This window comes from Muscardinus avellanarius (assembly GCF_963383645.1).
Source record: "Muscardinus avellanarius genome assembly, chromosome: X".
Lineage (NCBI taxonomy): Eukaryota > Metazoa > Chordata > Mammalia > Rodentia > Gliridae > Muscardinus > Muscardinus avellanarius.
In genome coordinates this window covers 88281493-88307808 of record NC_137792.1, presented here as the reverse complement: position 1 = coordinate 88307808, position 26316 = coordinate 88281493, and the positions used below count along the sequence as shown (strand labels likewise).

The 26316-nt window shown below is 34.2% G+C and overlaps 1 protein-coding gene across 7 annotated transcripts in view; it reads right to left on the bottom strand.

The window, feature by feature from the left end:
• Positions 1-26316, bottom strand: part of KLHL13 (kelch like family member 13) — a gene marked incomplete at both ends in the record, with an annotated part of 394445 nt that overhangs the window by 45831 nt on the left and 322298 nt on the right. Inside the window, one exon of one of the 7 annotated variants that reach the window (XM_080718599.1) lies at positions 20247-20326. The exons of 5 other annotated variants lie outside the window; for them this stretch is intronic. In XM_080718599.1, the coding sequence (XP_080574725.1) occupies positions 20247-20326 (80 nt within the window). Of the gene's footprint in view, positions 1-19604; positions 19703-20246; positions 20327-26316 lie in introns of those variants that run through there. One more of the 7 variants, XM_080718598.1, reaches the window with a different exon arrangement.

Genomic DNA, 26316 nt, shown 5'->3' with positions numbered 1-26316 from the left:
CATTTGAAAACAGGGTCTCTTAATCCAGCAAGGCTGGCTTCAAACCTGCTCGATCCTCTTGTCTCTGCCTCCCAAGCGCGGGGATTACAAGCGTGTGCCACCACACCCGGCGATACAGCCAAATATAATTTTTGACTCTCAAAGTACAGGTGAGAATCAGACACAGAAAGAGTAGAGCCACCAAATCAGTGAAAGTAGCAGGGAGTTGAAATATAATCCTAGTACTTGGGATGCTCAGATAGGAGGATCACAGGTTCAAGATCAGTCCCAACAAATTAGCAAGACTTTCAGCAACCTAGAAAGACTCTGTTTCAAAAGAGTTGGGGGCCTTGGAGGTCGAATGCCCCTAGATTCAATTCCCAATATGAAAAAAGATCCAACTACTTGAAATGCTACTTTAGTGTCAACCCTATTTCCACGAAGTATTACCTAAAGTAATACTCATTTTTAAAACTTAAAATCCATTCTTTCCATAGGCCTAAGACACTCTATATAGAAATGAATTTGACTTTATATTTCTTAATGGCCATTTATGGAATCTTGGTCAGTCAAAAAAATTTCAGGAATCTCAAAAGTATCCTGATGTTATACATTCAAGAGATACATAGAATATTTTGGATTCTAAAAGACAATTGCTATTATCAAAATAGTTCAGTCATCATTGATCACAGCTGCTGCCTCCATCCAATGTAAATTCAACATTCAAGTGCTAATGAACCGTTCTAGAATGTCTTTATCCTTTACTTCCTCCCCACCCTCACAGCCTCTGTCACAGTTCTACTCTATATTTGGATCTAGTTATCCTTATAAACTTCATATATATTATGGTATAGCTTTTTACATATTGTGATTATTTTATTTATTTATTTACTAATGCATTCATACATTCATTTATTGAGGTAATGAGGATTGAACTTAAGGGTATTCTACTTTTCAGTTATCCTCCCAGACCTATTTAAAAATTTTAGTCATAGTTTACAGCTTTATTTCTCTTTTAAATTTTTTATTGGTTCACTGTACTCATACATCTTAATGGAGTACAAGATGGTAGAGGCATACATGCACATATAACCCAATGAGCCCTTAAACAATTCCTGGCCCATTTCTTTCCCCTCCCTCCTTCTCATGTTTAGCTTTAATAAGTTTGTTAATATACATCATGCACATTAGGGAATTTCCCTCTTCTTCCTCCCATCCCCTTCCATTGGGTCACCTTATTTGCTCATCTACAGAATCTCCTTCATCTAGAGTTCTCCTATGACCCATTTTCTCCCTAGCTTAAACATATTAGGGAGAGCATCTGATTTCTAATTTTTTGTGACTGACTAATCTCACTTAGCATAACGTTCTCTAGTTCCATCCATTTCCCTATAAATGATGTCACTGTGTTCTTTATGGCTGAGTAAAATTCCATCGTGTACAAATCCCACAGTTTTGTAATCCATTCATCTGTTGTTGGACATCTTGGTTGGTTCCATACTTTGTCAATTGTGAACTATGCAGCTATGAACACAGATATATATGCATTAGTTTGGTAGTTTGATTTCCATTCTTTTGGGTAGATACCCAGAAATGATTTTGCTGGATCATATGGTAAGTTCATTTCCATTGTTCTAAGGGTCCTCCTTACTGTTTTCCAAAGTGCTTGCACTAATTTGCAATCCCACCAACAATGTATTAGAGTTCACTTCTCACATTCTTGCCAGCTTTTATTGATGTTTGTGTTTAATATATCATTTAATATCTCTTGTGCCTTTTTGTTTTATCTTTGAAACTACTATATTTACTATATTTACTTGTTTATACTTTTATTGCTGCAACATAGTCTCACATCACAATGTCGTTCAGAGTGATAGTGACATACATACACAGCACTTGGTGAGCTTCCCCTGGCACCCACCCCCTTACCTCTCCCCTTCCCTATACGTTTATTGAGATTGGCATTGGTATTATCACCTATGTTCATAATGGCAATGGAAGTATTTCCTTTGCTAATTCTCCCTCCCCCTCCCCTAACCATCTCCCTCACTCCACTGGGGGTTTTCTTCCTTTGTCTAAAGTCCCTCTTATATTCTGATGACTCCCAAGCTTATACATATGAGAGAAAACATATGACACTTCACTTTCTATGACTAATATCACTTCACATGTTCTACAGGTCTATTTCTGTAAATGACACAATTTTTTTCTTTATTGGTAAGTAGAATTCTATTATGTGTATATACCATAATTTTTAATCCATTCATCTGTTGATTGACACTCAGTAAATGCTATTTTATTATAATTGATATTATTGTTAATCATGTATAATAACTATAGGATCCTTTTTTATAGTTTTGGTACTGAGGATGGAACCCACGGACATTCTACCTTTGAGCTAATTCCTAGCTTTATTTTAAATTTTAGTTTGAAATAGGATCTAAGTTATGAAGGGCCTCACAAAGTTGCTAAGGCTAACCACAATTCTGATCCACCTGTGTTCACCTCCCAAGTATTGCAATTATAAGCATGCACCACCTCACCCAGTGTGACGGTATTTATACCTCAGAAAATCATTCCCTTGCTCAAGTATTCAGTGACTTACTACTTGCTAAACAAAACCAAATCCTACACTCTTTAATTTAGCCCACCTCTCTTTGACAAATTGCACATTCTAGCAAATTACTCATAATAAGTATATAGGTAATGATTATATAATGAACAAAATTTCAAATTTATATTATAAAATAATAAATGTTTTGCTTTGGAGCACATTGTATTTACACATTCATTGTCTTTTTGTCTATTATAAAACAAATGTAGAAAAGTCATTTTATTTAAATATTTTAATAGAAGGAAAATATAATTAATCAAATATAATATCTGCTGAACCTTTGCAATTTCATTGAAGCCCTTTTAATTATAAATCTTCATAATGTAAGAATATGTGAATGAATTTTTGAGTATTAAAATTTATTTCTCATAAACCCTAGTCAGGTTTCTTTTCCTAGTCATCTATCCATTTTATCAAATTATACATATAAATATCTTATTATTAAATTTAATATTTTTCTCAAATTATCTTCTGTGTTATGATAAAGGATATGTAATCAAACAACCCTTAACTTTAAAAGCAGTTCTAATTTTAGATTATAACGTATTTTTTTATCAAATTACAATTTGGTACACCATAATTAAATTATTTGGGTCTCTGATAAATTATATCTCACTGGTAATTGCATCTACTTGCAGTCTATGCCAGCATTGAGTTATTTATGAGCAATAGTGAATAGAATCTGGGTATTAGATGAGCTCTTTTTATAGGAGAGATACCATAAGTTACTCTCTAACAAGACAGTAATATATTACTACATGCATCAAATAAAGAAATTCAACATTATTAAGTGAAAAAATCCACACAGTGCTACAGACCTAAAAACTAGCCTCTCTAAATTAATTCATATATTCAATTTTATTTAGCATCCTCTACTTGTCATGCATTGCAGGATGACATAGGAAAACAAACAGCGGTCAGGATATACTTACTCGCTAAGAAAAGTGAAAGGAACAATTTTCTCAAATGATTAAATGATACAAAATTATAATAGATACCATTATCTATTAACAAAAATCATATCTTATAATACAGTTAAGCCACAATAACAAAATTAGTTGCAAATTTCATTCCATAGTCCATAAAAACATATACATGACCATGTAAGTACAAAATTTAAAAATAACATTAGCTTTCCTTACTATTATTTGAATGGATTATTTTTATGGACTGGGCTCTCTGCAAGGCTGGATCAACATAGGCTCTTTGTAAGGCTGGATCAACAATCAAACATTATCTCCTATTTAAAAATACAACATGCAACTACAGTTATAAGATAGATAACAATTATGATCAAATAAGGCAGTCTCTACTTGCATCTATTTATATATTCTTCAGCAACATGTCTATGAAAATATGATAATAAGCCAGGTCTCCAGTCTACTGAAGACCAAAACTGTTTCCAGTTCCCCAAATTTCTGGTTAGCTGTGAATCATCCCAAAATTATTGTTCACACATACTTTCTATAGGAAAGAGTTCACAATGAGTGAAAAATTGCTTCAATCAGATGATGCATGAGGAATTATCTACTGATTAATCTATTCACAACCTATTCCATCCAGTAGTTTTTTATTATTTTATTGGTGTAGTCTCACATCCTAATGTAGTTCAGAGTAATAGTGACATAGATACACACATCATTTCGTGGGCTTTCCCCCAACTCCCTCCCCACTCCCCACTTTCCCATGCAGGATATTGAGATTAACATTACTATTCTCACATATGTGCATAATGTTGATGGAAGTGATTTCTTCATTGATTCTCCCTCCTCCACAACCACATTCCCCTCCCTGGCTTCACTGGTGTTATTCCTCCATCATCTAAAGACTCTTTTGTATCCTAGTTACTCCCTAACATCTCCTTATAAGAGCAAACATAGGACTTTTCATTTATTTTGTAGATCTATCTAAACTAAAAGTAGATTAAATAACTATAAATTGGGAACATGTTTTAGCACAGGACAAGAGAAGAACCCAGATATAATCACATATATGAAGAAAGATCTTTTGAAGTTTTATAATAAACTGGTCTTTAATATTAATTTGTATTAAAGTTGAGAAAATCAATTTTTTAACAAAAATATAAAATAAACCGGCCGGGCGTGGTGGCGCATGCTTGGGAGGCAGAGAAAGGAGGATCGCGCAGTTTGAAGCCAGCCGTGCTGGCTTAGGAGACCCTGTTTCCAGATTTAAAAAATGTAAAAATAGGTCTGGGAGTGTAGCCCGGAGAAGGGTTTCCAGAAACCCCAATACCTCAAAAATTAAAAATAAATAAATAAATAAATAAATAAAATAAACCGGGTCGAATCATCAAACAGAAATGTACACAGATGAAAAAAGTGATTAGGCATTTCAAAGCACATGGAATAACCAAAAGAATTTCTAACATCCCTTCCAGGTCTTGAATTCAAAGAATCCTGAATGAGACGAATATGCTCTTTTTAACATATCAAGGTCCTACCTCAGCTAGGCACAGTGGCACATGCCTGTAATCTTAGTGACTCAGGGGGCTGAGACACATGGAATCAAAATTCAAGGCCAGCCTGGGCAACTCAGTGAGACCCTTCCTTGAAATAAAAAATAAGAAAAAGGGATGTAGCTCAGTGGTAGAAGAACCCTGGGTTTCATCTCCTATACTGAGAGCAGGGAGGACATCTTAAATCATTGGTCATCTATACTATATACTTAAATCATTGGTCATCTATACTATAGAGCAATAGTAGTAAAAACAGCATGGTACTGACACAATAACAGATATACTGACCAGTGGATTAGAATAGAAGATACAGAAACAAACCCACACATCTTTAGTCAATTAATCTTTGACAAAGGGGCCAAACACATACGCTGGAGGAAAGACAGCCTTTTCAACAAGTGGTGCTGGGAGAACTGGCTAACCATTTGTAAAAAGATGAATTTAAACCCCTATATCTCACCAAACACAGGAATCAACTCAAGATGGATTAAAGACTTAGAAATTAGACATGAGACTGTGAAATTAGTAGAGGAGAGCAAAGGTTCAACACTACAACATATTGGCACAGGCAGTAACTTTCTCAACAAAACCCCCAAAGCTCAGGAAATTAAAGCAAGAATAAACAAGTGGGATAACATCAAACTAAAAAGTTTCTTCTCATCAAAGGAAACTATCAATAACCTAAAGAGGAAGTCGACAGAATGGGAAAGGATCTTTACCAGCCACCAATCTGAAAGGGGGCTAATATCCAGAATATACTAAGAGCTCAAAAGACTCTACACTAGCAATACAAACAACCCAATCAAGAAATGGGCAATGAAGTAAATAGACACTTCACAAAAGAAGAGATACAAAGGGCCAATAGATACATGAAAAGATGTTCTTCATCACTGGCCATCAGGGAGATGCAAATCAAAACTACACTGAGATTCCATCTAACCCCAGTCAGAGTGGCAAGCATAAAGAAATCAAACAACAACAAATGCTGGTGAGGATGTGGGGAAAGAGGAACTCTCTTACACTGTTGGTGGGAATGCAAACTAGTTCAACCACTATGGAGATCTGTGTGGAGATTCCTAAGAAAGGTGGGAATAGATCCACCATATGATCCAGCTATACCACTCCTGGGTATCTTTCCAAAGGGGTTGAATTCAGAGAACTACAGCAACATATGCATACCTATGTTCATAGCAGCACAATTTGTAATAGCCAAAATATGGAACCAACCCAGATCTCCATCAACAGATGAATGGATAGCAAAACTGTGGGAAATACACACAATGGAATTCTATTCAGCCATAAAGAAGAAGAAAATTATATCATTTGCAAAAAATTTGGAAAGCCCTGGAGAACATTATGTTAGGTGAGGTCAGCCAAGCACAGAAGGAGAAGGTACATATGTTTCCTCTAATATGCCCAAACTAGGAAACACAAAGGATACCAGTGGGACTCCAGATAATGGAGGGGAAATACCAGCAAAGTTTGAATGGAAAGATAGGAGAGGAGGAAGGCTGATCTTGATTAATGAGGGTCTACATCTGAACATGTGTAAAATTATGAATAAGACATGGTTAACCTGGACAACCATTGGTGGGAGGGGGGAAGGGAAAACGGGGGCGGGGGGAGAGGACACCAAATATAGTTTAAATGTATACTATTTATGTTCGATAAAAAAATTGTTAAAAAATAAAGGACAGATTGGGCAAAAAAAAAAAGTATATGCATGTGCAAATGCTCACTGGTTTGGTCATGAGTGTGTATGTGTGTATATATATATATATATATATATACACACATACACACATATATGTATGAGTATATATGTATGTGTATATATGTATGTATGTATATATACCCAAATTTATATATGTGTGAATGTATACCCATATATTAGTGTATGTTTGTGTGTTTATGTCTGAGTATATAGACATACATGTTCCATGATACTGGGAATTGAACCCGGGGGCATTCTACCTCTGAGATACATACCCAGCCCTATTTTATTTTTTTATTTTGAAACAAGATCATATCAATTTCCTGAGAGCTTTGCTAAATTGTGCAGGCTGACCTCCAACCTTCAATACTCCTTTGTCAGCTTCCCATGTACTGGGTTTACAGACATGCAGCACCATGCCTGGCTTGGAAAACCCCATGTTTTCGAATCTTGAACAATTAAAATAGACAATATTACAAGGGGACTCATCACTTAATGAGCAAAAATAATTTAGAATTTTTTGAAGCACTTGCAAAGTAAGAAAGGAGAGAGAAGAGGCAGAGGGATGACATAAGTACAAGTTTAGCCAAAAAATTCAATTGAACTAGCCACTCGATCTTTAATTTTCAAACTTTCAGTGCTCAAAAAATCCAATATTCAAACCCTTTTTTTCGGGCAGTAGAGATTGAGCCTGGATGCATTCTAACTCAGAGCTACATCCAACCCGTTTTTATTCTGAAGCAGGTCTCACTAAGTTGCTAAGGGTCTTGCTAATTTACCAAGGCTGGCCTCAAACCTGTAATCCTTCTGTTTTAGCTCCCAAGTACTGGGATTATAGGTGTGTATCACCACATCCTGCTCAATATTAAACTTTTAAAATCTGATATACAAGCTCCTGAACCTTCTGTAATAGGAAGCAGATAAGTGTATAGAAAGTTAGGCAACTGAATCTGTGTTCAGAACTTTTCGACATTCAACTCCAAGTTTAGAAATGCCACTTTTTAGGACACTGTACCTTGCTGGGGAATCAGGTATAATGCCCAGTAACAGGAGCGCAACCTTGTTATATTGCTGCTCCTTGTTATCTCTTGTTATTTTTCTGTTCCTATTTCATCTAGTACATGTTAATATCCCAAATTTCAATAGTTTCTTCTTTCACCTGCCAAAAACCAAGCAATGAAGGGCATAAGTAAGGCCACCAAAAACACAATTCTTTGTCACTGATAGCTAATTCTGTTTTAACTAATATTTTATTTTTTGAATTTTATTCATTATTAATTTGAATTTATTTTAGACATTATATATGAAAAATTTTTAAATGTCTTGCCAATAAATGTATGAAAAAATTTCAGCATCATTATCAATCAGAGATACAAATCAACCTTGAGATATTACTTAACTCCAATTAAAATGGCATTCAAAACACAAACAACAAATGCTGGGTGAGGATGTGGAGAATTGGGAACTCTAATACATTGTTGGTGGGATTGCATATTAGTGAAAATACTTTGGAAAACAATATAGAGGATCTTCAGAAGAATGGGAACAAACCTACCATGAGATCCAGCAATACCACTCCTGGGTATCTACCCAAAAGAATGGAAACCAAACTTCGAAACTGATGCATGCATATCTATGTCCATGCCTGCCGAATTTACAATTGCCAAGCTATGGAACCAGCCAAGATGTCCATCAACAGATGAATGGATTACAAAACTGTGGGATATGTACACAATGGAATTTTACTCAGCCATCAAAAAAAAAAAAAAACTCAATTACATCACTTTCAGGGAAATGGATGGAACTGGAGGACATTATGCTAAGTGAGATTAGTCAGTCACAAAAAGTTAAAAATCAAATGCTCTCCCCTAATATACAGAAGCTAGGAAGAAAAAGGGTCATAGGAGGAATGCTAAACAATAAGGAGAAAACATAGATGAACAAATAAGGTAACCTAATTGAGATGAATAGGAGGGGTAAAGAGGAAAATTTCCTAATGTACATGACACACATTCATAAATAGATCAAAGTCAATCAATAAACCAAACATGAGAAGAAGGAAAAGGAGGGGGAGGGAATAGGGTGAGAACTGGAGAAGGGCTCAGTGAGTGACATGTGCATGTATGTCTCTACCATCTTATACTCCATTAGTGCAACCACTACCATCTTGTACTCCATTAGTGCAACCACTTTGGAAAACAGTATGGAGAATCCTCAGAAGAATGGGAACAAATCTACCATTTGACCCAGCAATAACACTTCTGGGTATCTACCCAAAAGATAGGAAACCAAAATACCAAACTAATGCATATGTATCTATGTTCATAGCTGCACAATTCACCATAGCCAAACTATAGAACCAGCCAAAATGTCCATCAACAGATGAATGGATTACAAAACTGTGGGATATATACACAATGGAATTTTACTCAGCCATCAAAAAACCTCAATTACATCATTTTCAGGGAAATGGATGAAACTGGAGGACATTATGCTAAGTGAGATTAGTCAGTCGCAAGAAATAAGAAATCAGATGCTTTCCCTAATATGCGAGAGCTAGGGAGAAATGGGTAATAGGAGGAACTCTACATGAAAAGGGAAATCCTACAGAGGAGCAAACAGGACAACCTAAAGGTGGGTATGGGAGGGGGGAAGAGGAAAATCTCTAAAAAACACAATGTACTTAAAGATACCGAAGTCAACCACTAAGCCAAGCAAGGGAAGGAGGGACGGGGAGGGAATGGGGTGGGAATTGGGTAGGGGCTAAATCAGCGATGTGTACATGTTTGTACACACAAGGTTTTTTTACCCCAATATGATGTATGAATATAATGCACCAATAAAAAATTTTAAAAAATGCATGATTACAGCTGGGCATGGTGGCGCACGCTTGTAATCCTTGTGCTTGGGAGGAGAAGACAGGAGGATCGCTCAGGTTCGAAGCCAGCAACGTGCGCTGGCTTAGGAGACCCTGTTTCCAAATAAAAATGTAAAAAATAGGTCTGGGAGTGTAGCCCGGAGGTAGAAGGGCTTCCAGAAACCCCAGTACCACCAAAAAAAAAGTATGATTAAAATGTACTAATAAAAAATGAGGTAAAATGTCCCTGGGTTCATTTCCCAGTACCAAAACAAAACAAAATTCTCTGCAGTTTGAAATCTCCTTTAAGCCAATTGTAATATCTCTCAAAAAGGTCAAAGGGAAGAGGAAGCCGACTGAAGTTCATTACTGAAAATATAATATCAACTATGTGTACAAATGTGAATATATCAACGTCAATCTCAGTACTCTGTATGTTGAAGGGGGAAAATAGGGAGGTGGGGGTCTCACCAATTGCTGTGTGCATAGATGTCACTGTCAATACGATTTACATTCTGATGTGAGACTATAATGCACCAATAAAAGGACATTAAAATATTTAAAAAATAAAAAAATCTTAACAATCTATGTTATTTAACTATCCAGAGACATGGGGAAACCTTCTAGTTTTTAACTATTTTTAAAATTTTTTTATTGGTGTGTTATAGTCATACATCTTAATGAAGTACAGGATGGTAGGGGTATACATGCACACATTGCTTATTTAGCCCTTCTCCAATTTCCAGACATTCCCTCTTCCTCCCTCCTTCTCATGTTGGCTTACTGATTGATTTTTTATATGTTTATGAATGTTTACCTGATTTTGATATCCTTTGAATAAACTGAAAACATTTTGAGATAGTAAGAAAAATTGAGTCCTTCAATTCGTCAGTGAAATAAAATACAGCTGACATTTACCAACCTGTAATACACTCACTTCAGAAGTTTTTAGACAGCTCAAATGTCAATGGAGCCATTTTGAATGTATCTGGCTTGTTAAATAAAACTTCATTAAGGAAATGAATTCCATGGTTTTATTCAAACGGTGGCACTACTATTTATTAACTTTTTAAAAAGACTCTAGGGTCATGTAAATCTCAACCCTAAAGAGCCTGCATTTGAAGAAAGTAATATACAAAAGGGTTTTAAAAAATGACTAGCATTGGGCGTGATGGAGCATGCTTGTAATCCCAGCAATTGGGAAGCTGAGACAGGAGGATCACAGTTTATAGACAGCCTCAGCTTCTTAATGAGGTCCTTTGCAACTCAATGAGATGCTGATTCAAAATAAAGAATTAAAAATAGGGCTGGGGATGTAGCTCAGATGTAGAATGCCCCTGGGTTCCATCTCCAGGAGAAAAAAAAATGACTAGCATCTGATCTTTTACTCATATCGGCACTTATGTCATGATTTATACTTGCAAAATTGCTGTACTCTATTTTTTTAGGACTTGGAGCACAGTAAAATTCTAATAGTAAACTTTGAATTTGTGATACTTTCCACACAACCCAGATTATAATGTTGTCCCTTGATAATTCTACTTTAATAATATTTTCTGGACATCATTGGTACAAGGGTTTGAGTACTGCCTATGTAATGCTTAAACTATTATAATTTTCCAGAACTAAACTACAGACCTAGAGATTAGATAATATAGTTTATTTATAAAATGTATAATTGATAGAGCCACTTGGATTAAAAGAAACAACTTCTTTCTATGCGTGTACAAGCCTAGCATGATTGTGTTCAAGACGGCATTAGACACATAATGACCTCCCAAAGATATCCACACCCTAACCTCAGGAAGCTGTAGGAATAAGCTTAAAAAACTTGGATATAGGGAAAGTATATTGATATTATTTGGGTGGCCCAATCTAATCTCACGAGTCCTTCGAAGTGGAAGATAAGTGGATCAGAGAGGAGTGTGAAAAAGATTTAACTTGTCATTGCAGGTTGAATAGAAGGATTCAACTTCCTCTATTTCAAGGTGGAGGAAGGGGAGTGTCTTATTTTCAAGTCACTCCACTATGTTACGCTCTGATCTAGTGCTTTATAATTTCTGTCCCTTCTTTCTGCCTTTGTAATAAGCTTAAGCTTACAGCAAAAAATAAAAAAGGATGGAGAAAGGGAGTCAAAAACCAAATAATGCGGACATTCTCTAGAAGCTGAGATTGTCTCTTAACCAGCAAGATGTTGGGGTCCTAGGTACTACAGTTACAGAGAACTAGATTTGACCAATGAGAAGAATGAACATCTACCATACTTCTATTTCTTTTAATCCTAGTGAAATATTACCTAATTCAGTAGGTGACATAAATGTAGCAAAAGTCTATAAAATTGAAAAGGCATTAGAAAAGTCAAAAGCTTTGCAATCAGGTGATCCTGAGCTTGAATTCTGTCTTTACTTCTTACCTGACATATTACATATGATATTTCTCTGAACCTGTGTTTCCTTTTGTTTAAATAGAGTTTTGAGGAGACATCTTCCAAAGTGCTCAATATTTTTTTTCCTTCTTATACATTTGAGCTATCCAGGGCCCTTTATTTTGAAACAGTATCTTGTTAAGTTACCATGTTAATTCTCCTGTCTCAGCCTCCCCAGTACTGAGATATAGGCATGCACCACTGTGCCCAGGTAAAGTGGTTAGCATTTTTATAGAAGCACCAATAAATGGTTTTATATTTAACTGCTAAATCAGCACACTTACAAAAATTTGGAATAAACGTGTCTCATATGAAATGAAAAATATGATACGTTAAATATTTAAAATGTTTTATTATAGTTTTATTGTTAAAGGATGTTATCTTACTGCTCCATCAAATCATATTATAAAAACTTAACTCCCATAGAATTTGCACATGCTCTTTTCTTATAAATGTGAAATAAGTGGGAGAAAATAATAGATAGCTCATCACAGTAAATTATTAGAGTAAAAATATTTTGTGTAATTGAAAATATTTTATTTTAGAGTATGACTCCATCTTACAATCCAGGACCAAATTATTGCTGCTTGGAAAAAAATATATGTACCCTAATGTAATAGAAAGCTTCTAAACAATAAATTATTCTCTGTCCAACATAAAGGGTGTCATTCTATTCCTCTTGTTCAAAAGAATACTCTTTAATTTAAGCAGAAAAGATTTATTTTCCAACCTATGCATACACACTTTAAAACCTTGTGTCTTCCTCTAACTCATTTCTCCTAACTATCCTCAGACACATTTTTTGTAATGTTATCATTACCCTTAAGTCTATTATCAATACGGAAAATTCAATGAACAAAAATCTTATTTTACTTATTCAGAAATTTCACAGAAATTAAATAAGCAATTTAATTGTTCATGAATAAAGCTAGTTTGAGAGGTGAAGAATAGGCATTCTGAATGACTAAAAGAACTATATTCCTAACACTCAGCAGAGTTATCCCTTGCATATAATAGTAACTGCTAAAAGTTATAAACTTAATGTATGAATGACCTCCAATCTGACGATAGTTGGACTTAAAAGATTTCAACTTTACAGTGGTGTGCACTCATTAGAAAGCATACTTCCAATTCAGAATTTTGACCTTTTCCCTAAGACTAGTCATATATAGTATGAAAACATTTTATGAGGCCATTCAGTGGCAGCAAGCTGTAGTTCCTAGTCAACCATACTGTCACACACAAAAACAACATACACTCTACAATTGAATTTATTGGGTATATTAAATGCATTTTTGACAATGTTTTTAATTACAGGGTGACTGAAAAGCAGCTGGGCACTTTGAGAACTGAATTCCTTCAGAAATTCTTTATGTATGGATTCCCAATAATGTCATGTTTATGTCATCTCTTTCTCACAGTCTTGAAAAAAATAAAGTGACACATCATGACTGTAATTTCATTTAAAATATTGTGTAGTATTTATAACTCAAATATGTAAAAAAAACAGAGCTACTAACACAAATATTTACCTATCTCTTAGTTCATTCCGTCCTTTCTTCTCCCTTAAATTTGGCTCTAAATAGGTCTCACCTGAATATCCTAAATGTCAAGATGAATGTGTGACATTCTCAATAACTCTGGACTTCACATGCTGATATGGAGATTGGCAATTATTTCACTCTTCCCACTGGGGAAAGTGGGATTGGCTTGGGCGGGTAACTTGAAATCAATACTCATTTAAGTATAAAAGCAATGAATCTAGATAAATTATTGACAGGTAAAGTTCTCTGAAACATCTGAAAGCGACAGAAACACTAGCTGTCTTTCTTCTGTGTGCCTTGTGTGCAGTAATTTCAGTTACATTATATGATTTCAAGAAGGCTTTAAAAATATATACAATGTCTTGAAGACAAAATTTTAACTTCACTTGCACATATTTGGCTTGCTCAGACTCACAGATCTTAAGCAGCTAAAGAAATAAATGCTGACAATAAGAAGCAGAAAATCTAATCATAAGCATCCAAAAAGGAAGTCTGAAAACTCTAAATTCATGAGGGATCAGTGTGAATCCAGTGATTAGAAAATAACACAATCCCAGGCTTTATTAGACAAGCAGAACATCTGTTTAAAAAGAGAGATGTGCCTTTTCTTTTTAGTAGGACCACATATAGAGGATAACATTCAGATGTAGTATCTCATATGAAGATTAACTCAGAAAAAAATATCTAGGCTAGGACAACAGGGAGAGTGAAGGTTCTGGAAACCACAGCACACGAAGATTTCTACCATGCTCAATTATAAAAAATAAAACGTTTTTTTTCTATGTAGCTGCACTAGGATAAGAAGGTAAAAATAGGAGGAATTGTTTCTGTTTAATACAAAGAGGAGCTCTTCATAAGTGAAAGGTGCTGCCTTGTTGAAGTAGGGAGCTCTTTGTCGCTGAATGTTCCAGGAGGATATGAAATGCCATCTTCCAGAGGTATCATAGAAGTGATCCCTGCATTAATTAAAGGGGATATGAATTTCCCAAATGACTTCTAAGGTAAATTCTAACCATATGATTTTCCATCTATAAAAGACAAGCTAGCCTTACTGCAAGCTCAGAAAATGCACATTCCCAAAGAACATGCTACAAAAGCTAGATGAAGACAAATTTTTTCTTAGAATGGAAACCAAATTACTAACGCATGTGTATCTATATTCATAGCTGCACAATTCACAGTTGCCAAAATATGGAACGAGCAAAGATGTACACCAAGAGATGAATGGATTACAAAACTATGGGATATGTACACAATGGAATTTTACTCAGCCATGAAGAATAAATAAAGTCATTCACAGGAAAATGGATGGAACTGGAGAACATTATACTAAGTGAGATTAGTCATTTACAAAAAGCAAAAAATCAGATGTTCTCCCTAATATACAGAAGCTCAGGAGAAAATGGGTCATAGAAGGATCTCTATACAAAAAAGGAGAAACCAGATGAGCAAATAAGGTGACCTAACTGAGAGGAATGAGAGGGGAGGAGAGATAAATTCCCTAATATACATATACATGATGTACATTCACAAACATATCAAAGTCAATCACTAAGCCAAACATGAGGGGTGGAAAATGGGGTGGGAATTGGGTAAGGGCGAAATGAGTGATGTTTGCATGTATGCCTCTACCAGTTTGTACTCCATTGAAATATATGACTACAAAGCACAATTGATGTCAGGAATCTGAATATTCTGAGGAAGTCCAAACTTCCACCTCTGTTGTATGCCCTTATCTACCTCCTCACCTTCATGAGGTGTCCTATAAAAGAAGAACTGTGAGACTCCAAAGTTACTCTCTCCTTCTTGAGATGGCCCATGTTCTCCTTTGAACATGTATCTCCCACTTATCCTAAATAAGCCTACATTTTTGTCTCTGAAAAAAATTGTTCTTAGGCATTAACTGTGTTACTTGTTGACATAATTTTGTTGGATTGGGTATATGTAGTAAAAACACATTAAGAAGACACACAAGGAAAAATTTATGTGTATGGTAATTGTGAAAGCAACTTTATAGTATAAGATTATTAATGTAAGAAGTATTTTACTCTATAATATTTTTCAAACCACAAATGTAAGATTATTAATGTAAGAAGTATTTTACTATATAACATTTCTCAAACCACAAGTTTTAAATCATTTATAAGTTAGAAAAAAGACAATCTTTTGGGAAAGAAAATGTCAACATTGGAAAATACATTTTTATTACGTATATCCTTTGAATTACCCACAAACAGGGACAATTGACAGAGTGTGTATGATCTATTCTCAGGAAATGTAAGGACTGAGTTTTATTGATTAAATAATAAAAACTACTATAAAATAGTGTACAATTGGCATTTACTATAAATACAGTTTACATGTTAAGCAAAATAATTGTAAACATAGACCTCACTGAATACAAGTACATGGGCTAAAGGAGGATTAGTCTACTTCACTAACACTCATTTTGTTTTTGGCTTGAGGAAGCAAAATTCTTATATAAATAGCTCACAACATGTGTCTTAATAGAATTCACTGTTACACTGCCCTGGCTAATTCTTTCCTAATTGTTTTCCTCTTGTTTTTCATACTATTGTTAAAACTTGCTGCTTGTGAAGAAAATATAAGAGAATTGCTAGTGCTAATCTTGTCTATTTCATTGTGCCCTTAGAATGTAACAATGCATTAACCCTATAATTCTTGCCTAAAGGACCCATGACTATTTTAAAACAATGAATACCAAAACACCAGAAAACCACTTAGACACGATTGCCCTTATGGCTTTATTAATTTAGGCAAAATGACAACCTAATTTATATGGCTTGCACCTGTCAAGAACAAAGTCTTTACCAATACACTGATCAGGATATCTTCATTCAGGCTAAGGTTGAACTTCAACTTACTGTTGAACAGACTGTAACACAAAAACATGTCACCAAGGACTCAATCTCCATTGGGACAGTCCCTTTAGAAATCTGCCTGAATGGCAACACCATCCTGCAAGTGTTCACATCTGAGGTTGAAGGTATACTGTATCTACCCAATAAAGACTATGCATTTGGTCATCAATCTATCCAGAAGCCAAAGTATCATTATACTACTTTATCTTTAATATAGTCTACTTTTTCTATATCATATATTGGGTTATAGACCAAATTTTTAAGTTTCATTCTACATTTAATATGTTCTCCTTAATTTGGCATAAATATTCTCTATAATCAAAAAGTTTGAAAAATGAGACAGTTACTGTCCTTTGGGTTATAACAAGAGAGGAAAAACAAACTTGCACTTTAAATTCACAAGAAAAAAATTAAATCACTTTTTCTGCTCAGTGTCTGTATTAAGTGAAATGTTCTGTATTGTAGCTTTCACTAGCATGGCAGCACTGTTCTATCCACAACATCAATAAAGAGCTATAGCTAAGCAGCACCAACACTAGGTTTATAAGAGATCAAAAGAGATTTTTTTTATATATATGAGACTTTTTAAAATAATTTTCCTTACTTGCTTAAATCCTGCAACATATTTTCAGTACAACCTAGATTTTATTACAATGAAATTTCAGTCTCTGAAAAAGTACCCAAGTCATCAATGAAAACCATGTCATGTGTATTTGACAAATCACAGAGGATCAAATACACATGACATGGTTTTATACAAGCATACATACAAAAGTTTTTATATCAGTTTGAGAAAACCTATATTGAAAATATTACCTTAATTTTTATGTGCAATTTTACAGATAGATTTCTAATATATCAAAATTTGTCAAGGAGTATGAATATATTCACTTTTAATGTAAACAGTTTAGAAAAAAATGATTGAACTTATATTTGGCAGCCAAACAATTATGAGAGCAAATACATTACTTGACATTGTAATCTAACTTAGTTTTTCTAATAACATTTGGGTGAATTTTTATGTTAAACTTAAGTATCATTTTGTGGGTAGAAGGTTTGTATAATATAAAAATATATTGATGAGAACATGTCAAACATGATGTTTTTATTTCTGGCTATGTGTAGCAATGAACTGTAATTTAAAACATACAAATCTCCATAATTTATTTTATAAACCTGATTTAAACTTCCCAAGCAAGTTTTTTTTCTATATTTTAAAATTTTTTCTCTCTGTGAATATTTTCTTAATATTAAGTATCAATATATTTATAAACAAAAATAACACCAACTTAGTAATACATATTGTTACAAGTCAATACTGTCTAGCTTACATTAGCTCTTCAAACATATTTTGGCATTCTACCTGCATATACTACCAAAAATCAATATTCAACACTGCAATATCTATTCTAGGTTTATATCTTCTAAATCATTTGACTCATTTCATTAGGTCAAAGAGGCGATTGCTTCAAAGGAAGAAATGATTCATTAAAAATGTTGTATTAAGTTGTATCTAAGCTTGTGGGCTAGTATGAATTAATAAAATATGAGCATATATTTAACCATCCCTACAAATTGACAAATCAGCTGTGATGGGAACTGGGATTTGGGGCTTTTGGACATTAAAATATATTGAGAATATTGGAAAAATTAACAACTGTTATTAACTACAATCTACTAGCTTTAGTGGGGTTTTCTTTTGTTTACAATAAAGTTGCTTTTGGTAAATCTTTGGTGCTTTCTCACCAGCTAAAAATATAAAGTCAGCAAGAAAATCTCATTTTCTCATATAATTTGAAAAATATCAATTAACTTGTCCACCTCCATTAACTTTTTATCTCCATTAATATGTGCTTTTGACCAAAAGTGCCTTTGAAAAATAAACACAACTGATTTTTACACATTCAGCCTATATTTATTTTACTTCACAAGAAAAAGGCTTTAACATCCAATCAGATAAAACAACCTGAAGCATAAAAAAGAATATTATAAATTATCTGAAAATGATTCTGAAATGTCCTAATTTTTCAGTGCTTTCCAGGGAATCACTTATTTTAGGACTGAAAGGATAAACATACTTCCTCAGCAACTAAAAAGCCTTTCAAAGAGCCAGATAGATATCACTGTGGTTCTGAATCTCACATAAAACAAAAAAACTAAGTTACAAATGGCATCTCACCAGAGTTATACACACACAATTAGCCTAAAGCAAGAATAATTTTCCACATATTTTCTACTGAAAAAAAAATTGTAAAGGGAACATTCAGAGTTAACACATTTCTCTTACTCAAAAGCTTTTTTCCTTCACTCCTTCCCCAACCAAAAGAAAGAACTGTGAACAATACTTGAAAATAAGGTTTAATTATATCTCCTCAGTTTTGTTTTTAAAGCTACACTTTATGATTATAAGGTTTTGAAAAATCTAAAAAAAAATTGGAAAGAATTCCAAAGCATTTCAATATATAGTTATTTTAAATGCATTTCTAAAACAGTCATTTGTACAATATTCCTTTTAAACCTCTACAGATAAATAACTGCTCAGAAAAGTATAATCTGTACAAATTTAAAATATAACTTCAGAATGTAAATGATAAAACAGAAAAATATGCAATATCAAACTTATTAATATTTACACAATTGAAGTATAAAAGTCTTCATTGAAAGGTTAATTTTCTGACCAATATGTTAACTCTGAACATTTCAAATTCATCAAAAAATAATAAAGAAGACATTTCCATATTTAATATACTGGCAACATCAGTCATCAGATTTTAAGCCACTACACAAAAGAAATCTTTATGTTTCAGATTTTTAAAATCCCATGTTAAGCAATAAAGTTTCCTTATGCAATCCCTTAACTATACCCTTGTGCTTTCCTATTAGTAATTATATTGGCATTAAGCACTTTAAGTGAACATAAACATAAACTCTAGGAAAACAAAACAATGTTAAAATGTGAGCATGCCAATGTTTTTAAATGCAAGCAAACTTGAGATATTTTCAATCTTGTGGGTTTGAGGATGTTGCTGTTTGGAGTCCCCCTCCCCCGTTTGGCCACAAGGCAGATTCATGAATGAAATCCCACTTTAATATCCTATTTTTCTCTCACTTACATGTATGCTGGAGAAAGTGGAGTAGACCTGGATGTTTTAAGCACAGGAACTGGGAATTTCCAGATAGCAGGAGAGCTCGTTTTCCATTTCAATGGCATGTTGTCACCACGGTACTACAATAACAGTAAACAGCGTTTCCATAACAGACTACCAACTACTACTTCCATTCCACACTGTACTGACACAGCAGTGGCTGCTGAGAACAAGCAAACGATTCTACCCGTGCCCTTAAGCCGATGCTTCCAATCTGTAAATTAGGACTGCAAGCTACCTCCTTTAAGTCCTCCTGTCCCCTAAAGAAAAATGATGATTCTCTCGTTCCAACTCAACAATAGTGCCACCTCGTTAGGAAAGCATTGACTGCAGCAGTGTGTGTGTGTGTGTGTGTGTGTGTGTGTGTGTGTGTGTGTGTATGTGTATGTACTACACACACATTCATACATACACACTAAACTGAGCATGCCACACAATGCAGCTTTATTTAATAAAAGCAGGTATTTTTTTTAAGCTTGCAAAGCCATTGTTCTACCTGAACAGGGATACTGCAGCCCTGTAGTATATTCTGTACCTATTAACCTGATTTCTGACCAATAGTATCAGGAAAAAAAAAGATGGGTCTCATATGAAAATGAAACAACATACCTACTCAGAATACACTTGTCATCCTCTGAACATTCTTCTTTTGAGCTGCAACAATACAAATGAGATATAAACCTCAGCATAGCCTTAGGCCACAGCTAAAAGAGATCAGTGACTAAATTCAGCAGCCTGCTTTCCTCCTGTGCAAGCACTGGCCACACAATACAAAAATGCCATTATGGGAAAAGCCCATTTAAAAATGTCAATCCCTCTGTTTTCCAGTTAAAAGAAAGCAAAATGTAAGACCAAATGTAAAATGCTGCAGAACTCTGTGCGCTCTTCTAGTAGCTTCTGATTCAAGTTGCTCTTTTTTCCCTATTTTTGTTTCCGAGCCGGGATGAGCGAAAGCTCATACATTTACAACATGCTGTAGTAACAGGAATATCACTCTGTCTTCCGCGGCAGAGAAGTACAGAATAGCGTGCTCTTAATAGCAGTCCTTGGAGGGACGCTATCAACAACCTAATTCAATACTGCCCTCCCCTTCTTCTCTCCCTTTCTCTTCCTGTTCACTCCCCTTCTCCCTTCCCCAAACAGCTCACAAATTGCCTAGAGGAAAGATCAATGCTGCTGGCCAAGCAGGTGTCCAGCAGGGACCACTCCAAAGCTCAGCGGTGGTCCAGTAACCTCTAGGGATTAGCAATTGTCAATGGGGTTCAAAATCTGAAGCTGCTGTCAAAGGCAGCTTTAGGTATTCCATGAAAGCGATGGCAAATAAAGGGTTTATCTATCTATATTGTTTTAAAATACTGACAGAAAAGTGCATCGTAAATGCCTCAAAAGTGACTGGATGTTCTAAGTTTCTGTTTTAAGCACTGAAATAAACTCACATAATTTCCGCACAATTCTACAAAATGAAAATAAGATAAATTAGCATTATATTGAACTCTTTATTACAGGATGGAAAATTTTACCTCTGATGTAGGCAATTTGCAATCACTAAATGCCTACCTTCATAACACTCTTCTGCTTATGGCTAAAAACTGAATTATCCATTTCCATCAATACAAGCTTGGTAAAAGCAGATTGCCATTGAAACAGAAGTCACTACTTTCTAAACTATAACCACAGCAACAAAGACCTCATATTTACTTTCATGCCTATGTCCAAACAATAAACTTGTATTTCCAACTGAATAACTTACTTTCAGATATCGTTTCCAAATTTTTCCTAGTGTTTGAAATATTGAGAATTAGTCCCTTAATGAAGAATTTTCACTGATATTTTAAAGCACAGATTAATATTAAGAAGTTTCCAACATTCTAGAATATGTAATTCAATGTCCAGAAATATAGCATGAAATCACCAAGATAACCACAGGTCAATATGAAGGCAAAAAAGCAAACTCTCTTCGTTGCAATACAAACATACACTGTATGCATACATATATATACACACATACATATGCAGAAAGAGAATGTTTATTTTGAAGCATTGGTCAGTAATGCATGAGGTTTATAAATGTTAAATTGATTTCAATCATCACTATATCACATATAATGTTTGTTCATTCTTTTTTCTTTCTTTTTTTGGCGTTACCAGGGATGGAACCCAGAGGCATTATACCTCCTAGCTACATCCCCAGCCCTATTTTTTTTTCATTTTGAAACAGGGATTCACTGAGTTCCAAAGGGCCTAAGTAGCTGAGGCTGTCCAAGAACCTCAATCCTCCTGTCTCAGCCTCCCAAATGCTGGGATTAAAAGCATGTACCACCATGCCCAGCTTTTTCATATACAAATGTTCCACCAAAACCCAGCCAACATAATTAATTCATATTTCTCACAACTTGTAGTAACCACATATGAAACTGTTTCATAAAAATAATTTTTAACGTTGTTCAAAGTACTATTCATTAATATCTTCTTGCCCAAAATGCACTTGAAAGGTTAAAAAAATCTTCACCACTAATACAATATACCAGGATCAATATATTTTATATATGAAAGTATTCATGTTTTGGAACAGAAAGGTCTCAGGTACAATAAGCAAAGTCAAATATTTGAAAACCTAAGAAAAATGCAAAAGAGAAACAGATGTGTGGGTGTGTGTGTGTGTGTGTGTGTGTGTGTGTACACACACACACACACACATATGTAGATATATGTAGATATCAAGTTTGGAATGTTTCTTTCAAGAGGGAATTTCAAACAATTTTCAAAACCTGAAGCATTTTGTTAACATTTAAAAATATAAAGCATAAAAACGGCTACATATTAGGAGCTGATGTTTTAGAGAGGGGATTCAACCATTTTCAAGCTTATGAAAAATTTTACAAATCAGTAATTGCAAATGTGGCTTCAACTTCAGAGAACAAAGCCGCCAAGCTTGTGCAACACCACAGTGGTGAAGTGTTCTAGCAGTTTACTGTCTATAGAGATGCCTCAGAGTTTCTGAACAGAAAATAGGATTGAAGTACAGTTTTCCAAATTTCAAAGGAGGTGACTTTTTCTCACAACACATGTGATGACCACCTTATTGTAAAGATTCTCAAGTTATTGTTATTTGAACAATTAACTGATTGAAAAATATTCTTTTATCTAATCTCAATAGGATCTAAAGAAACTGACCAAAATTATTCATCTCATGTTCAGTCTGGATTCTTGTAAATGGTGTTAAATAGCAGTTTTTGTGGTGCTGGGATAATGTTAATATTTGTTCTAAGTTCTGCTTCTGTCCACCTGATCCTCTGTATCTCTAAAAGCTCAAAAAAAATCTTATATCTGACGGTAAAATTACTTGTATTTAGTACTTACTTTGCTTTAATAAATTGCAAAGTCATTTGTAATTACTTCTAATGAGTAAAGGAATTATTATGCCAAAAGCCTTAAAATTATTCTGTTACATCCAAACATGGTCCATGAACTATACTTTACACTATTTTGATTTGCTTAACACCACCATTTTTCACCGATTGTTTGGAAATAAACTTCAGCCAGGTAAAATCACACCAATTACAAATTGGCAATATCAAACTTAATAAAATTTTATTACCCTGGAAAAGACGCTAGTAGGAACTGTGGAGCATAATTACAATTATCATTATATTACAGAATTAAAAATGTTTTCATTTGCATAAATTCAGGAAGAAAATTATTAAATATGTATTTTAAATATACTGTTATAAAGGCTTTGTGCCCCACTACTTTAATATTGGGATTAGTAAATGTCAAAATCCCTCAGTCACACTATAGGAAACACTTTCATTTACAGAACATTTGGTTTCTATTATAGACCACTGCATAAAAAAGGATAGGACAACATACACAAAAAATCCTCAAAGCATTTTATGAAGATTAATCACTTAAATTTCCTGTGAAATACATATTTTAGATATAATTAACAAAAGACAATGATTGTCCTTGACCAAGACCATAGACAGAGTCATTCTTGGACAAATCTTACAACATAGAATTCCTGGCTCTCCATGTAGAAACAAAAGACTTCTTAGAACCTCTAAACTTCTTAGGAATCATCTTGCTCAGTTCCCTCATTGTGTGGATGATAAAACTGAAACCCAGAGAAGTTAACTAACCCAACATCATAGTGGTAGTAAGAAAAACTGGTCTCAATCTCTAAGCCAGGACTCCTTCTCTAGAGTCCCTACTTTTTCCTTTCAATCAGACTATTCCATAAGATGCAGTGAAAAACATTATCTGAAGAGAAAAATATTACATGTCCCACAATAGTCTAAGGAAATAATAACTACAAAAAGGTACTAAGTCCTCCTATTCGATCTACACTATAAGATAGAAATTGGGGAAAATACAAACAAAATGAAAAGGTTTACATATGGAACCATACCTAAAACATTTTAATTTCAGAAAGTGTTTATGGATAATCAGAAATCCAGGTATGGTGGCACACACATTTAAATCTAATATTTTGGAGGCTGAGACAGGAAGGTCACAAGTGACGATAGCCTCAGCAACATAGCAAGGCCCTGTTTCAAAACAAAAAATAAAAAGCAAAAAGGTCAAAGGGTATAGCTCAGAGGTAGAATGACCTTGGATTCGATATTCAGTACCAAAGAAAGAAAAGAAAAAGAATAATCAGAGAAAATGTAAACACAACTTAAGCCAGTCATAGTATGGGGCGAAAGTAAAAACTAAAATTAATAGTCTCTTTTTCTCAATATAAATATGCCTACATAACTTTACAGTAGATTTAATTTGCTGGCTGCTACAGTTTGTCAGAGTACCCCTGCAAAAAATGAACTAATATGTTGTGTTTCATTACTCTCTCCATTTTTTCCTAATGTGCCAGAAGAATAAACCTATCTTTTCTACGCAAGTTTTGTTTAGTCACTAGTAGGTGCAATTAAAGACTAACAGCATCAGTCAAAGTTTATGTGAGCAGGCACTATATAATCTCATTTGTCTTGACTATGTCTCTTCAGACTAATCTAGAATATCAATGTTATTCACATCACCCAGAAAAGACTGCAAATCATGCCAAACTGTGTGCTCTATTTATGTTTTACTAATCAGTGTAAGTACTTGGATGGAAACCAAGTAGGACTGTTAAGTCTCTTAAAGCACACAAAACATTCTGGACAGGAGAGCAAAATTCTTAATATATTAAAGATTTCTTCTTACAATAAATCAAACTGTGCACATTTACTATTATATTTGCATGTATACGTATATGAATATATATACTTGTGTGTCTATCCTTTAGTTTGTCATGTGAAATTGAAAATAAATATGCTAGAAATTTCTTACTACATAAAATTGTAGCCTAATTACAATAAAAATGGAAAAACTAAGATCTTTCTAAAACACTGGAAAGTCCTATGTTGGAAATTTCTTTAACAGACCACGTGGAGCTGTAAAGTCCCACAAATGATCTATAAAGACAAACACCACTGTGGCTATAACTATATAGGCCTTGGATTGACAAAATACCTATAAATTTTTCATAATACATATGAGTATAAATACAATTGTGCAGGTGTATATATACATAGAGAAATCCTCACTTCATGATTTAATAAGTAATGTGAAAGGCATGACTTGGTTCTATAGGCTAGAAAGGGTACTAAGTAGGGCAGGGGAAAAAAACAATATGAAAAGTTGGTATGCTGTAAAAGCAGGAAACACTAGGTAAGGGAACAAAGAAGAGGAAAAATAAGTTGGGAGGAAAAGATAACTATTAGATGAAGCAGAAAGGAAATCCAGAATGGTGGTAATTCTTGATATTTCTGTTACACTTTTTATAGTTGGGAGTCAAATGAAAGAAGTTGGAGGGCTAAGACAACGGTTGAGATGGGTGGGTAAAAATACCGAAATTAGACTGAACAGAAAACGAGGTCAGGTTGTTGGGGACCCAAGGAATCACAGGCTGTAACTACTTTTACTCTCTTGCAAAAGCTGAAAAAAAGGAATAACATTAAATAGGAAATTCAAAAGTTACTATCTTTCTACCTTTTTTGTTGGGTAGTATTTATATTTTTATGGCCTTTCTCTTTTTATACTTGAATGATTCTGAATAATCTTATTTAAAAGTATTTAAATTCCAAACCAGAGGGTCTGTGTGTGTTGCAGAGGGTGATAGTAGGTAGAAATCAATGATTTTAAAATATATAGCGTTTGCATATGTTATTTTGCATTGTCATTTTTAAAGTGTTTTGGAAAAGTAATGTAGAGAGATTATCATCATCTAATAGGGACAACATATCTAGTGCACGAATAGGCCATTCTGTTGCCACCACCTATGCTAAAGCCATGTTCATCAGATGCTCCCCTCAAAATACTGCTTGTCCTTCAAGAATAAAATCCTGAATCTTTGTATTTTCCTAATTCCACATTACTCTTGGAGGATTAGGAAACAATAAGTATTTGTCAAGTAATTTGAAAGGGAAGATTATAAGCAGCTAAGTAATGAAATCAGAATTGTATGTTGAAGCCAACATCTTAGAAGGTTTTTGTTCCTTTTATCTTTTTTTTTCTTTTTTTCTTTTTCTTTTTTTTTTTTGTTTTTTGGTGGTACTGGGGTTCCTCAAAACCTTCTACCTCCGGGCTACACTCCCAACCTATTTTATACTTTTTATTTGGAAACAGGGTCTCTTAAGCC